Genomic DNA, 13778 nt, shown 5'->3' with positions numbered 1-13778 from the left:
AGAAATCCCCCGTGTTTGCATGTTGATAGAGCTGTAACTGAACGTCCACAGCAACCAAACACAAGGACCAAGCAAAAGCTGTGACGAACACACGCAGCAAACCAGCCCCACGGAGAGCCCTTGCACAGCCCCAGCTTTTATTCTTATTTTCCCCCATATGGGAGCTGAAACTTTAGCATTCATATCCTTACAGCTATTCTCCATAGATACAAGGACTAGAAGCTTACCTAGGACCAGAAGGAAGCTGGATGCCTACATGATTTCATGATACCATGAACAGGGGTGATAATCAATAATAAAAAAGAACAAATACAAACTTTGCAAAATAATACCCTCAAAGTGGCATGAAAATTATGGTTTCAAAAATCATATCTGACTGTTTTGTCTAGCTCAAAATGCAGTCGCAGAGAAACTAAAACATGTTTGGAAGGAAAGACAATTTGGCATGAGTGAAGAAACCAGAGTCTTGTCCTGGTTTCATTTTAAGGATTTAGAAAGTTACAGGATAATCTCCTCAGAGGACAATCACAAAAGAATAGTAATGAAACGTTTTCACAAGAAAAATAAGTCCAAGGTGACTGGCTGGCATAAAATAGCTTAAAAAAAAAAGGCAACAAAAACTTTTGAAACAATCAAACGTGTGAAAAATGCCCTACAAAAAAAAAAAAAAAAATCACCTTCTACCCAGTTCTGCAGAAATTCCTGTGGACAACTGAATTGAAGATGAATCTACCAAATGTACAATAGCTTGTGGCAGAAAAGAAAAACAAAACAAAAAAAAAATCCATGCATAGAATAATAATTTTTTAAAAGTCATTTATTGTGGTGGCAGGATACCGTCTCCTGCCTGGGATGGGAAACCAACACCTTTGGTTCAGCTCTTCTCGCCAGACACAGAACGGAAAGCTGTTGGCACTTGGTCCACAGAGAGGGTTAATCCCCATATATCCGCTACCACGTTGCTTGGCTCTCCTGGGGGAAATCTGGGCCCTTTGAAGTCAACAGGAATGTTGCTGAGCCTCGATGAGTTGTTATGGTGTGGTCCCTTGATAACAGCTTGAGAGGTGGCGATTAAAACTGGTCCCCATCCTCGGTCGCTCACCTCACAACTGTCCGTCGGGATTACAGTTAATAGGACCTTAGTGCTGCTGTGTGGTTCGCATCAATTACAAAACTGTGGGAGATGCCATCGCCGGCACAGGGCAAGAAACCATAAAAGGAAAAACAGCTGTTGTATAAAAGGACCCAGAAGAGCTTGCAATACCCCATCACTTGAGCAACGAGGGCCAAGCCTCAGTGCGTGCAAGCCAGCATTGGCCCAAGGAAGGCAGCAAAGTTGCACATCGCCAAGCGAAAGTCTGGCCCAGAGATGTTCACCACCACCTCGCCAAGAGGCTGCTTCAGTCCAAAGGCAATCACAGATAAGAAATGCCAACATGAATACTCAGAGAGGCATCACTCCTCACTGCTGCCCGGTGTTTTCCCGGCTCAGGTGCACATAGTTCCAGTGGCACAGGTCCCCTGTGGGTATCTTCTCTGGGCAATGCCAGCAGCAAAGGAGTAGGTACATCCCAAGGGTGGGGGAAAATCCTCTCTTCTTCCATTAGCTTCCCAATATCAGTGCTGACGTTAGCTGGCGAGGTTCCCACCGCTCCATTTTACATCAATAAAGGCATTGGGTGCTTTTCGATGGGCTTCTTGGTTTCTCCACGGCTTACACAGGAGCTCAGGGAGCCCCAGCCCATAGCTCACACAAATCTCACGGAGCCAGTAGGACCCAGGAGCTCAGCCCTCACCAAGCCCCTTCTTCCACCCACTCATCACCCTTCCCTGAAAAGCTATTTTTTGTTGGCCCCACAGCAGTCCAGTTGTCTCACACGCATGCACACACCTCCCACCAAACCCAGCGCAAAGGCTGTATGTGTGAAGCAAAGGCAGCGGTGAACATGCCATGGGAAGCCCATCCTGCCAGGCTCTGACTCCTCTCACGATTGCCTGAAAAGAGACTTAAAAACAAACAAAAAAAAAGGCAAAACTAAGGTAACAAAGAAAGTGGTGGAGCTTTAGGTTTTCTTTTATAAAAGACAAATCGTTTATTGATTCAGTCCTTTCACTTGCAACCTCTTTGGTAACAGTCATAACACTTCCAGACTGGGAGAACGCAGTGGAAAGGCCCAATTCTGACCTCTCACCACTTTCAGAGCTCAGCAACCCCTGACATGCCTTGGTGAGAGGCCAAAAGCAGGTTTCAAAGCATGGCCAAGGACCTGGCCTCTAGGGACAACACAAAACAGCCTACCGTGACTCGTCTTGCTCATGAATGGCCCAGAGAGCAGCCCCGGCACCCCCAGGCAGAAGATGGTTCGGGATGGGGATGCATGTTGGGCCTTTGGTGCCAAGGCTGACTGTGAGCTGTGCCCTGGAAGGCAGCTTTGATGCACCTCTTGGGACCTCCTGGGCATTGGCCAATGGGGCCGTCAACAAAGCAAGACTTGCCCGTTCCTGCGGTAGGCAATGACTTGCCCCAGTTGGCCCCGTGATGCACTAACCTGACCATCTCAGCCTCCCCCTCATCACACCATCCCAAAGAGAGTAACTGCTGTACTTGGAGTTAAAGATAAACATATAAAGCAAGACTTGCCCGTTCCTGGTGTAGGCAATGACTTGCCCCAGTTGGCCCCGTGATGCACTAACCTGACCATCTCAGCCTCCCTCATCACACCATCCCAAAGAGAGTAACTGCTGTACTTGGAGTTAAAGATAAACATATATTGATTACACATGGTCATAAAAAAAAAAGTAATAATAATAATACATTTCCTAGAACATTACTTAAGATGCTTCCGAAAAGCATCCAAGCTTCCCCTCCCCGCCTTCCCTTATCTATACAGAATAAAGTGCTTCATTTAGTTTGTTCACACTAGTAGAGCCACCGATACACTCTTAACTTCGCATGTTTGGGCAACCGATACTGAATGCCATAAAATAATACAGAGCCGAACATCAGGCATGAGAAACTAGTTTTGAGGCAAGTGCTTGGGGTTTCATTCATTTCCTTCAAGTTCCATGCTACTGAGGTTGTTCTTATTCCTATTTTTTTCCTCTTTTTTTTATTATTATTTTCTTCCTTTGCAAGTTCGACCCAACTCCCGTCGTGGTTACATATCACTAGGCAGGGCTGCATGTGGGGAAGCTCTCTCCGTCCTTGTGAACAAAGGGCGTCTGTCCGTCCGTCCTTCCCTCTCAACTTCGGGCAAACCAAGAGTTTAATCAGTGGAGTTGTCTAGCAGCGGATGCTCGTCTCTATTGCACTGTCACAGCTGTTCCCACCCGCCGGCCATCCATCCATCCATTACCTTCCCACCGCGCTGGGGTTATGGCTGTGGTCCAAAGGGCCAGCCATGCCTCAGGGACATTATGAGGCTAACTGGTCTGTGCTACCAGGCTCCTGGGATATATAAACCAAAAATGACCCTCCCCACATGACTCCCTCCCTCCCCAGAGTTCAAATGAAGGGGGAAAAAAAATTCAAACCCGGAGAGGTCTGGGGTTAGGCGCGTGGGCAGGGTTGTCAGCTGAACGTTGCGTTGCGGCATATTCATGAACTGCGTAATGGAAATCAAGCCCCTCTCCACCCTCGCAGTCTGTCGAAGAAGGGATGTGAGAGATTAAGGTGCAAGAGTTAAACAAAAAAAAATTTAAAAAACAAAAATAAAATAAAATATAAAAAGCTTGAAAACAACGGACCCAACTCCCCCACCTCCTGCCCCGTTTAACCCAACGGGTGCCAACGGGGCTGACTGGGATGGGTGCGGGACGAGACACTGCGGGAGCGACTCGTTTGAGCTCTTAGTACATTAATGAAAACCAGACATGAAGAGACACATCGGGGCCGAGTAAGGGTGTAGACAAAAGGGCTCAGAGGCCATGTAGGACTCCTGGGAACTGCCCAGGCCTTGGAGAGGGGAGGGAGCAGCAGGGATCTGGTTCTCCAAAGTGCTGTGTGCATGGTCACATCTCGACGTCTCCAAGTGGCTCTCCGGGCAGGCTCTCGAAGGGCATCGGACGCAGCTGGGATCAGTCTCTGGGCTTTCCACTGGGCTTCTAGCCTCAATGAGGAGCTCTCATCTCGCAGTGACGTCCAAGCGGGACAGGTCCTCACCGGGAGAGGATGAACCGGGACAGGGACAGGGAAAGCCACCTCCAAGTACAAGGGAGCACATGTTGGCGTGGGGGTTTGCTTGGGGGGAGAAGTCTACCAGCCAGGCAGGCTGATAGGCTCCACCACAGAAGATCCTACAGGCAAGGTGAGTCCTCCTCAGGGTGCAGTACTTCCATCCCATGTCAAGGCTGTGTGAGGGGAAAGAAATGCAAGGGAGCCCGAGGGGATGGGGTCTGGGAGGCAGCAGAGGAGGAGACAGCATGGACCACTCTACTAAGGCCCTCCAACACCTCCAAGGGTATCACTGAAGGCTTCTCTAAACCAATCGTCTTCTAGTCTGGGTCACGGTCCCTTCAGAAAGCCAATGGCCCCAAGAGCTGAGTGCCCACATCCCTCACAGGTGTGTGTTTGAGAAGGCTTTGCACCATCCCAATAAGCCCCAGGGTCGTGGAGGAAGGAGAGCGGAGAAGCCTTTGGTACCTATCTGAGAAGATCAATATGGCGAGGCAGCTCTGCCATAGCATCTTCCCTTTGCTCAAAGCAGATGGAGATGAGGGTGAGCTCACTGGTACTGATTGCGGTGCTGGGGGTCCACAGGATCCCAGACAACACAAGGATGAAAAGCAATCTGTTGCTCCAACATGCTAACAACCACAAGAGCAGCCAGCTTTCCAAAAGACATCAGGCATGAGGGGCACCACTCAGCAGGAGGGGACATCAGTCACCTAACCCATCACCTCAAACAGCACTCAGGAGAACAGCGGGTGCTCCCCTGTCCCATCCCTATCAGGCTAATGCTCCTGCATGTCCCAGGTCAGCAAAGCTCCTGAGCACGTGGCTGAATCCTCCCGGCTCTGCAGGGACAGCCTCAACACTGCCCAAGTGCTTTGCTGATTTGGTCCAGGAGACGAAGCACCAAGACTTCTTGCAGAGCCAGATGTGGCTTACTGTCACCAGCACCCTGCTATCACCCAGACTGAGGTGCAAATGGGAAAGGGCTCCTGCAGCCTGCTCGATGTCCTCTCTTCCTTCTTGCCTACCAACAACCTGCTCACCACCTCTGTGACCTGACCCACGTCCGCAGGCATCCACAGCGCTGGCCTTGGGAGCAAGGCATCAGCTGCAACGCATCCCACCTTTTGGCCGGCACCTCTCTGCCCGTGCTGGAAGCTCTGCAGCCCCTGCAGCGCTCCCAGCTCTCCCTGACCCCAAAGGGGACACTTCCCTAGGCAGGGAGACCGCACAGCCACGGTTAGGCCAACACATGACACCCTGGGGCAGAGCACAGCAGCGAGAGATGCAGCTTGGACCCCAGCATCCAACAAAAAGGTAACGGCAAAGCCTTCCTCTTCTCCTCCTCCTCCGCTGGCACAAAACCAGCCTGAATAAGTGAAGCCAAAGACCAGCTCAACTTCAACAAACACAACACGGTCAGAGGAGCGCTAACCAACACGGTGGGGCGTCACCAAACCAACCACAGCCCTCACCGGTCCCCTCTGGTCCCCCCAAGCCAGGGCAGGGCAACAGCTGCCAACCCCACGGGGAGGTAAAGCTTGGGAGAGCGACGCGGGCAACAAGCTGGAGGATGGGACATCATCATCAGGCTGAATGCGGTCTTGCTTTAGCTCTAAACCTTGCAATGGGACCCAACCTGGAGCTCACCCATCAGTCAGGGGTTTATTCAAATTGTTAAGGCACTATTCTGGGCTGATTCTGCCGAGAAACGGCGGCGTCCCACTCCTCTGTCCTGGGCTGCTGCGGAGCCACCCTCCCACCGGTCCTGAGGCCATCTGAGCTCTCCCAGGGACACCTTGCCAGCTCCAGAGCATCCCCAGGAGCCCGGCTCCTGCTGGGATTAGCAGAAAGGGCACACCAGAGCCCAGCTCCCTTAGGGCACCCCAAAAATGAACTGGCAGCGAGCTGCCGATGCTCCGAGATGCAACGCCGGTGTTTGTGCTTTCACACCTATCGAGGAGGAAAACCTGTCGTGGGGAAGGAAGACACGGTGAGGGCTGCTAATGAGAGCAGGCTGACGGCTTTCCAACGGGGACATCTGCTCGCTCGCCACGGGCCACCAGGGCCGGCAGACGGGACCGGCGGGGACTCCTCTGCGGTGCCCACCTCTCAGCCTCTTGGGAAAAGAGCCTGAATTGAAAGACCAGCTTTACAGTACAGGGATTCAAGCACCACTAGCTAGATTTCGGCTTATGATAAATATTGAACCGCCAGCAGGCATTCATTTGGCTAGCGAGCGGGCATACGACGCCGGCGAGCTCAACCCCGGATGGCGCGGCATCCTGCTCCTCTGAGCCCTGCCAGCATCCCGGCATGAAGATGAAGCCGATGCACGGGAAGATGAAATGGAGAACGACACCTTTTACCTACACCCGGACGGATGGTGGTTCTCCCCCCCAACATCCACGCTCCTCAGGGGGGGCTTCCTCCTGCTCCCCCTCTCCGCGGAGAATGATGGGTGAGAAAAAGGAAAAAAAAACCCAAAACAACCTCAAAACGAGGAGGAAGGGGGGTAGAGAGCAAGCGAAGCCTTGGCTCCCCGGGGGGAGGCGTTCCCAAAGGGCTGAGCAGTCCGTGCGGGCACATGGCCAGGGTGGGGGGCACCTAGTTGTTGTTTGAATTTATCCTCCCCGCGGGAAACAGGGGAGGGGGCGGCGGTAGGTGAGGAGGAGGAGGGAGGGTCTGTGGAAGGGGATGAAGCAGTGGCAGGGGCAGGGGGGAGACGCCGGGGCCAGGGGGCAGCGGAGCCGGGCTGGCAGCGGGTTGGGGGACGGCTGTGTCCGAAGCCAAGGGGTTGCTGACGCGGAAACATTTCTCCTTGTGTGCTTTGAGCATGTTGGAGAAGCGGAAGCGTTGGCCGCAGACGTCGCAGGGGTACGGCTTCTCGCCCGTGTGGGTCCGGCGATGCCGCTTCATGTTGGGGCGGCTGGTGAAGCTCTTCCCGCAGATCTCGCAGATGTAGGGCTTCTCGCCTAAGGATGGGGGAAGATGGATGAGAAGCTGGTGGCTGGACCATTTCCCCCCCCGAAAAACCCCATCCTGCCATCCACCCGAAGATGCTACCCCCATCCCATTGCTCTTCCCCCAGGGGCGCCCACCCGCAGGGGCTGGGGGCAGGGTGAGGAGCTCTCACCCGTGTGCGTCTTCATGTGCTCGTCGAAGTACTGCTTCATGTTGAAGTCCTTGCCGCACCACTGGCACATGAACTGCTTGTGGCCGATGTGGATGCTCATGTGGGAGCGCAGCTGGTACTTGTACTGGAAGCGCTCATTGCAGTTCTGCGGGGGCAAGGGCGGGGATGAGCTGTTGATGAGCACCCAAAACACCCCCCACATCCCCCCCAAATCACCAGCATGTCAGAGCAGCACAGAAATCACTTCCCCTCCCCCCCAAAAAAAAAAGAACCCAAATAAATTACTTTTCAGGACATACTCAGCCAGGTGTGCAGGCTGGATGGGCTTGGGGTGGGACGCAAGGTCCAGGCACTGGACAGAGAGATCCTAGCGTTGGCCACCAGTTTCCTCATAGGGTTGGTGGGACCCTCAAACCAGGAAGGGATGCAAAGTTTGGGAAAGGAGGGAGCATCCCAACAGCTGCGCTGGCAAAAAGCATAGGGGAAGCCCCAAGAAGTGGAAGATCTTCGCCCAGATCTGTGTTTTTGTGCCCGTTCGAGAGGACGCGGGGCGGGGGGACACACAGGACCTTACCTCGCATTTAAAAGGCTTTTCCCCAGAGTGCTGGAGCGAATGGACCTTGAGGGACATGCTGCGCTTGAAGGACTTCCCACAGGTCTCGCAGGTGAACGGCATGTCCTTGGTGTGAGCTGAAGCGGAGAGGAGCAGGGTCAGGCGCCCTCCCCGCACCCTGAGCATCCATCTCCCCAGGTCCCGGCTGCTGCTCCCAGCGCCGGCGCCCAACCCCAGCAAACACAAAGCCGTCTCGGGAAGATGCGCGGCAGCAACATATCAGGTACTTCCCTAATTGCCTGCCAAAACCCCCTTTTTATGGATCTCTTTGGTGCCTGCAAGTCCCGGGAACTCAACCGCCGCTGCCATCTGCAATTTGCTTTTCAAAGCCCAGTGCTGGTGCGGTCTGGTCCTCTTTTACAAGGGAAGGATGGTTACACTTCAAAACCTCCTTTGATCACTTCTGAGGTCTTTTTTTCTGGTTAAATAAAATAAATGAGCTTCCCCAGCACCATGCCTGATTGCTCCAAACACAGCACTGAGCAGACATACGTTCAGCATTAAATACTGGGCCAAATTTCAAGGCCCCTGCATTGACGTGAGAAAGCTCACAGAAGAATAAGCCCAGCCCTGAATTCCCAACACGACAGTGACAAAAAGACACCCTTCATTGCCAAAATGATGGATGAACACCCCTAACAAGATCTCCCCGTGGCACCGGCGCCTCCCGCACTCACCAACCATGTGTTTGCGCACGTGGGCCATGGTGTAGAACTTCTTCTCGCAGATCTCGCAGGAGAACTTCTTCTCGGCATAGCCATGGACAATCTTGTTGTGCTCGTGGAGGGACCAGAGCTTCTTGAACCCCTTCCCGCACGTCACGCACTGCAAGGAGAGAGGGGATGGGTAAGGAAGCAGGAGAACGTGCCCAGGCACCACCAGCATTTTCATTTTACCAGGCTATCAGCTTGACCCATTGAAGGGGAACATCACTATGAAACCTACAGCTAAGATATCAAAAATCGTAACGACCAGCAAGTCTGCTACAGACCTTGTCACTTCAAAACCTCCAAAACTCAAATTTCTAGTCACTGGATGGGACAATGGACAAGGGACAATGACTTTCCAGGGAAGGACGTGGCATCTCCATTGACAGATGTATTAGGACTTGCATAAACAGCAGCTCACGCACCAAGGCCCTATTCCCAGCTGGGGATTTTATTCTTGCACACAATGAAGCCGTTACATAAAAAAAAAACCCAACCCTCTGTGCATTAGAAGGCTGCAAAGAATATAGGAACCAGGAGAAGCCCAAGCCAGGGCCGTGCAACTTCTGCCTTCAGCAGATATTATGGATACTTCACCACTAAATGAGTTTTCCAAACATATCCAAAGGGACCAAAACGGACCCAAAAAACAGTCCCTCAGCACAAGCAGAACAATGTGATGTGCGAAGTCTCCCCTGAGAAGTTACGGTAAAGATTTGTTTCAGCTCCAAGTTCAATGTTTCTTGGAAAGTTCCCGGGTAAAGCTCCAACTTCAGCGTGAGATCAGTTCGGGGCTTGGGGAAGGACGGGAGAGCGAGGTCCGCACGGGAAACCATTGCTGCAGCATGGGTACAGCTGGCAGCACCCAGCCGAGGACCCTGCCAGGAGCCAAGGGACACTCTTTCCCCTTCACCTCTCCATGACTCATCTTCCTCTTGGCCAACAGGGATAAAACCATCCCTTCTCCTCGCAGGTGCACTGAGAACATAATTCATGCCTTGGAGGCATCTAGCAACAGCACCGCTGAGTGGTACCAGTAAGCCCAGGGGGCATTTCCCAGCAGGGCTTGAAGCACTGCAGGCAGCACAGCCTCCAGCTTCTCCTACCCAGAGGAACAGACTGATGCTTGTTGATGGGCTTCAACCAAATTTTGCACCGAATGAGGCTGTGATACCGTGGAAAATATACCATTATGCCATGTAGTCACAGTATCTTGCTACATATATTTATATTTAGGTGCCTGGGAGGCAAAATTAGGGTCAGAGAGGCATTCCCAACACTCGTTGTCTTCATCTTGCCATGCCTGAGTATCAACGTGAGTAGTCCTCTGAGTTTCACTGTTCCTAAGTAAATACTTCCACAGATCAGAACAGTTTTATTTCTGCTTTAAGAGACATTTCAGGACAAATTCAGGACCAGAGCCTGTTATCAAAGACACATCAACATCCATTTTCTCCACTTAAAATGAAAGAGGCTGCAAGGGAATTTTAAAATTAAAGGTAGAGGGAAAGCAGCAGATGTAGGAAAGCCCCCGGGCTGGGACCAAGCACCCTGGAGGGCTCAGCCCTGTGTCCTCAGTTACTGCAAAAAAGCATCACTCAAAAATGTGGAAGAAACGTCCAAACGAGGGAAAAAAATGAGAAGGAGAAATTCTTGCAGGCTAAGAGGAAAACCATACTGAAACTGGCCAAAAACAGAGTTTGAGAAACAACCTGAGAAAGCAAAGGATGAATCGTTTTTCAGGCGGCGGAGGCAGGATGCCTGCTACGGAGTCCGCGGGGCCACGGACGGTGATGGGAAACGATCACAGGGAGGGAGGTGAAGCCTAAGACCTAAAGCATCATGGATGAAATCTGGGGACAAAGCAGCAAAAGAAAGCAGCAGACCTGAACGGGGTAAGAGGGACGGTCCCTCCATGGATCTGGTTATAAAACAAGTACTAAAGACTGTCCACTATAGGTATAGAGTTGAAAAAAATCCCTTTTCCATCCAGCTATAACTCCATGGTATATTGATAAAAGTTATTCAATATTATCAGAGCAAATGGAGTGAATTTGGCTATTTGTAAAATTAAAAATGCTCAACTAAGTGAGAGGTAATGATCCACGTTTTCCGCGGAGGGAGGTCACCGCACAGGCAGTTGCGGTTCATCCTATTCAGAAATGACCTGGAAAAGGGATAAAAAGGGGGGGGGGAGGGGAAGCAATGAGGTGACAGCCCCACGTTAACCATCAGGAAAGCAGATGAGCCTGAAAAAATATTATTAATTGCACAGGCTTTACGATAGGCTCCAAAACAGCCACCGCCAGCGCAGGCAGCGGCTCCTTCACCCGCTCGAGCCGGGACTGCTCCTGCCTCCGTATTCCCTGCATGCCCTAACGCTGAGATCTCCTTCATCGCTCGTTTTATTTGGGGTGCCGTCGGCGAAGGGCTCCAGTAGCACTTGGGTTGCGTTACCTCCATCTAGGAGAGCTGCGAGATCATTTAAAATCCGGTCGTGGTGGGAAGGATGATGGGCGAAGCTCTCCAGAAGTTGTTGGTTTTTTAATTAGTAGTGGCAGCGTCGTGCAAAACAGCTCGTTGGGGATTACGAGATGGGTTGGAGGGGTCTGCAGGAACACACGTTTGCTGCTCCAGGGGGCTGCCTACCTATCCCCCAGAACTGCACTGATTTACTGGAGTCGATTTGCAAACACGGATGAGGATCTCGTTAGCATTAGGCAAAGGACACATTGAGCCTGAGCCATGCATGGATGTCAAATGTGTTCAGAAATTTGCTAATACGCAAGCTAAAGAGCACAAAAGGCAGATTAAAACCATTTTAACTCGTGTCAGCAAATCTTTGAATTAAGCTAAATTGGTTTCAGCCTAGGTGGGAACAGCTGGAGTGTGTCTCCATCAGGGGCTCGCAATGTTTTAGCTGGATTAACTGAATAAACTCAAAGAAAAATTACTCCTCAAAAATTACTCCATGATTCCACCCGGCTGGCCAAGGGGAAGCCACAGTCCCCCGGCACAAATCCTCCAGTCCCATGCCACCGTCGGACCCTCCTGAGCCTGAATACGAGTCACGGGTGAAGCAAGGTTCCCTCCCGTCTGCCATGTGCCACCCACATCATCAAAAATATCATTTGAGCATGAGCCTACCCCATGGTGTAGCTGGGTGGGATGTCCTCCCTGGTGGGTGGGATGTCCTCCCCCACTGGGATGTCCTGTCATGGTGGGATGCTCCTCCTTTGGTGGGATGTCCATCCCCAGTGGGATGCCCTACCCCTTGGTGGGATGTTCCCCCCTTGGTGGGATGTCCACCCCCTGGTGGGACATCCCCAGGGCTGGCTCACCTGGATGTTCTTCTCGCAGTCGGTCTGGTGGTGCAGCAGCAGCTCGCTCTCCAGCAGGAAGCGTTTGCCGCACTTGTCGCAGATCTGCATGCGGCTGTGCGTGACGTTCATGTGCTTCTCCAGGTACCAGCGGTTGTTGAAGACCCGGGGACACTTCTTGCACGGGTAGTGCTGCTTCTCCTCCAGCTTCACCTTCTGGCCCAAACCATCCTGCTCCTTTTTCCTCTTCCTCCCTCGCTGGCCTTCCTCTTCCTCCTCCTCCTCCTCCTCTTCCACCTTGGCTATCTCCTGGGACCTGGTTGCCATGGCAGGTTTGGTGGCTTTGGACGCCCGGCTGCCTCTGCGGGGCTGCCCGCCCTTTTCCCTTTTCACCTCTGACGCATCTTCATCGTCGTCATCGTCGTCCTCTTCTTCCGTCGTCTCCTCCAGGTCTTCCTCCTCGCTGTGCTCCTCCTCCTCCTCCTCGCCCACCTCTGCATCCTCCTCCTCTTCCTCCTCCTCCTCCCCTTCCTCATTCTCCTCCTCCCCATCCTCCTCTGTGTCGCGCCCATCACCGTCAGGCCGCCCCATCACGGCCGCCTCGCTGGCGGCTGCCTTCCCCTCCATGCCCTTGGAGACATTGAGGGTCTGGTTGTTGAGGTTCACCTCCACGATGATCTGCTCCCGGTTGTACGAGCCCTGGCTGTCCAGGTCCTCCTCGGACTCTTCGCCTTCTATCTTACAGACAGTGCCCGGACCACCATCCTTCTCCTCCTTGTAGTACTGCTTGGCTGGACCAGGGGGGAGCGTCCCACCACCTGCTCCATCCTCCACCCGCACCGAGTAGGGGTCGTTGCCCTCCCGGGCGTAGATCTTGGGATGGGGGGCATCCACCTCCTGCTTGATCTCGCAGTAGTAGGGCGGGGGTCCGGCGCAGCCCTCAGCGGGCAGGGCCATGTCGGCGGCCAGGCTGAGCGAGCGGGTGTCAAGGAGGTCCTGGCAGGAGGAGGCAATGTTGTTCATCTGCAGCACAGCAGCCGCGTTCAGCACATCCTGCACATTACAGGAGTTGACGAGGAGCTTGGAGGTGTAGATGAAGTTGAGGATCTGCTGGAGGCCCTGCGAGGTGAGGGCCTCCAGCGAGAGCTCCACGCGCTGCAGCTGCTTGTTTTGGGTGAAGAGGGAGTGGAAGAACTGGCTGTAGGCCGCCAGGACCCCCTTGTGCGCTGGGAAGATGCTCTTGTGCTGCACCAGCACGATGTCCACGTCGCACAGGTCCGGCTGAAAGAGGCGCTGCTCGTTCAGTCTGTCCATCAAACACGTGAAGTGGAGGGCTACATCCTCCACCAGGGAGTACTCAGCCGAAGGGTAGTCAGTCGTTTTTTCGACTATCAGCTGTGGGGAGGAAGGAAATAGAACCATTCAGGAGGGCTCTTTCCCCAGGAAAACACCCGCCCGGCCATGCCACTCGTCCCTATCTGTGCATCTCAAGTCAGAGAAGCCAACTGAGAAGCTCCACTGCCAGCCCCAGCTTGGAGATGCCAACCAAGAAGCTCCACCGCCAGCCCCAGCTTGGAGATGCCAACCAAGAAGCTCCCGCCAGCCGCCCAGCTTGGAGATGCCAACCAAGAAGCTCAACCACCAGACCCAGCTTGGAGACGACCGCCAGCCCCAGCTTGGAGATGCCAACCAAGAAGCTCAACCACCAGACCCAGCTTGGAGACGCCAACCAAAAAGCTCCACCACCAGACCCAGCTTCGAAACACCAAGAAGCTCCACCACCAGGCCCAGCTTGGAGATACCAACCAAGAAGCTCCACCACCAACTT

At 53.1% G+C, this 13778-nt stretch overlaps 1 protein-coding gene across 1 annotated transcript; it reads right to left on the bottom strand.

Moving 5' to 3' along the window:
• Window positions 1–2748: 2748 nt before the first annotated feature.
• Window positions 2749–13340, bottom strand: ZBTB47 (zinc finger and BTB domain containing 47). The gene is made up of 5 exons (XM_009275943.1): window positions 11972–13340; window positions 8601–8748; window positions 7885–8000; window positions 7311–7455; window positions 2749–7149 (listed from the first exon to the last, which is right to left on the bottom strand). Exons 1-5 carry the CDS (start codon window positions 13262–13264, stop codon window positions 6782–6784), a joined length of 2070 nt encoding a protein of 689 aa, XP_009274218.1. The 5' UTR covers window positions 13265–13340; the 3' UTR covers window positions 2749–6781.
• Between the last annotated feature and the right edge of the window lie 438 nt (window positions 13341–13778).

This window comes from Aptenodytes forsteri, unplaced genomic scaffold (assembly GCF_000699145.1).
Source record: "Aptenodytes forsteri isolate BGI_AS27 unplaced genomic scaffold, ASM69914v1 Scaffold80, whole genome shotgun sequence".
In the NCBI taxonomy this organism is placed as follows: domain Eukaryota; kingdom Metazoa; phylum Chordata; class Aves; order Sphenisciformes; family Spheniscidae; genus Aptenodytes; species Aptenodytes forsteri.
This window is presented reverse-complemented; position numbering and strand designations above follow the sequence as displayed.

Bases quoted from the DNA above. Each gene is read 5' to 3' on its own strand.
- ZBTB47 (XM_009275943.1), bottom strand. From the start codon at position 13,264: ATGGACAGACTGAACGAGCAGCGCCTCTTTCAGCCGGACCTGTGCGAC. The intron at 8,749-11,971 runs GTGAGCCAGCCC...CTCTCCTTGCAG, and splicing joins ACTGCGAGAAGAACATCCAG to TGCGTGACGTGCGGGAAGGG. The intron at 8,001-8,600 runs GTGAGTGCGGGA...TCTCCGCTTCAG, and splicing joins CGTGCGCAAACACATGGTTG to CTCACACCAAGGACATGCCG.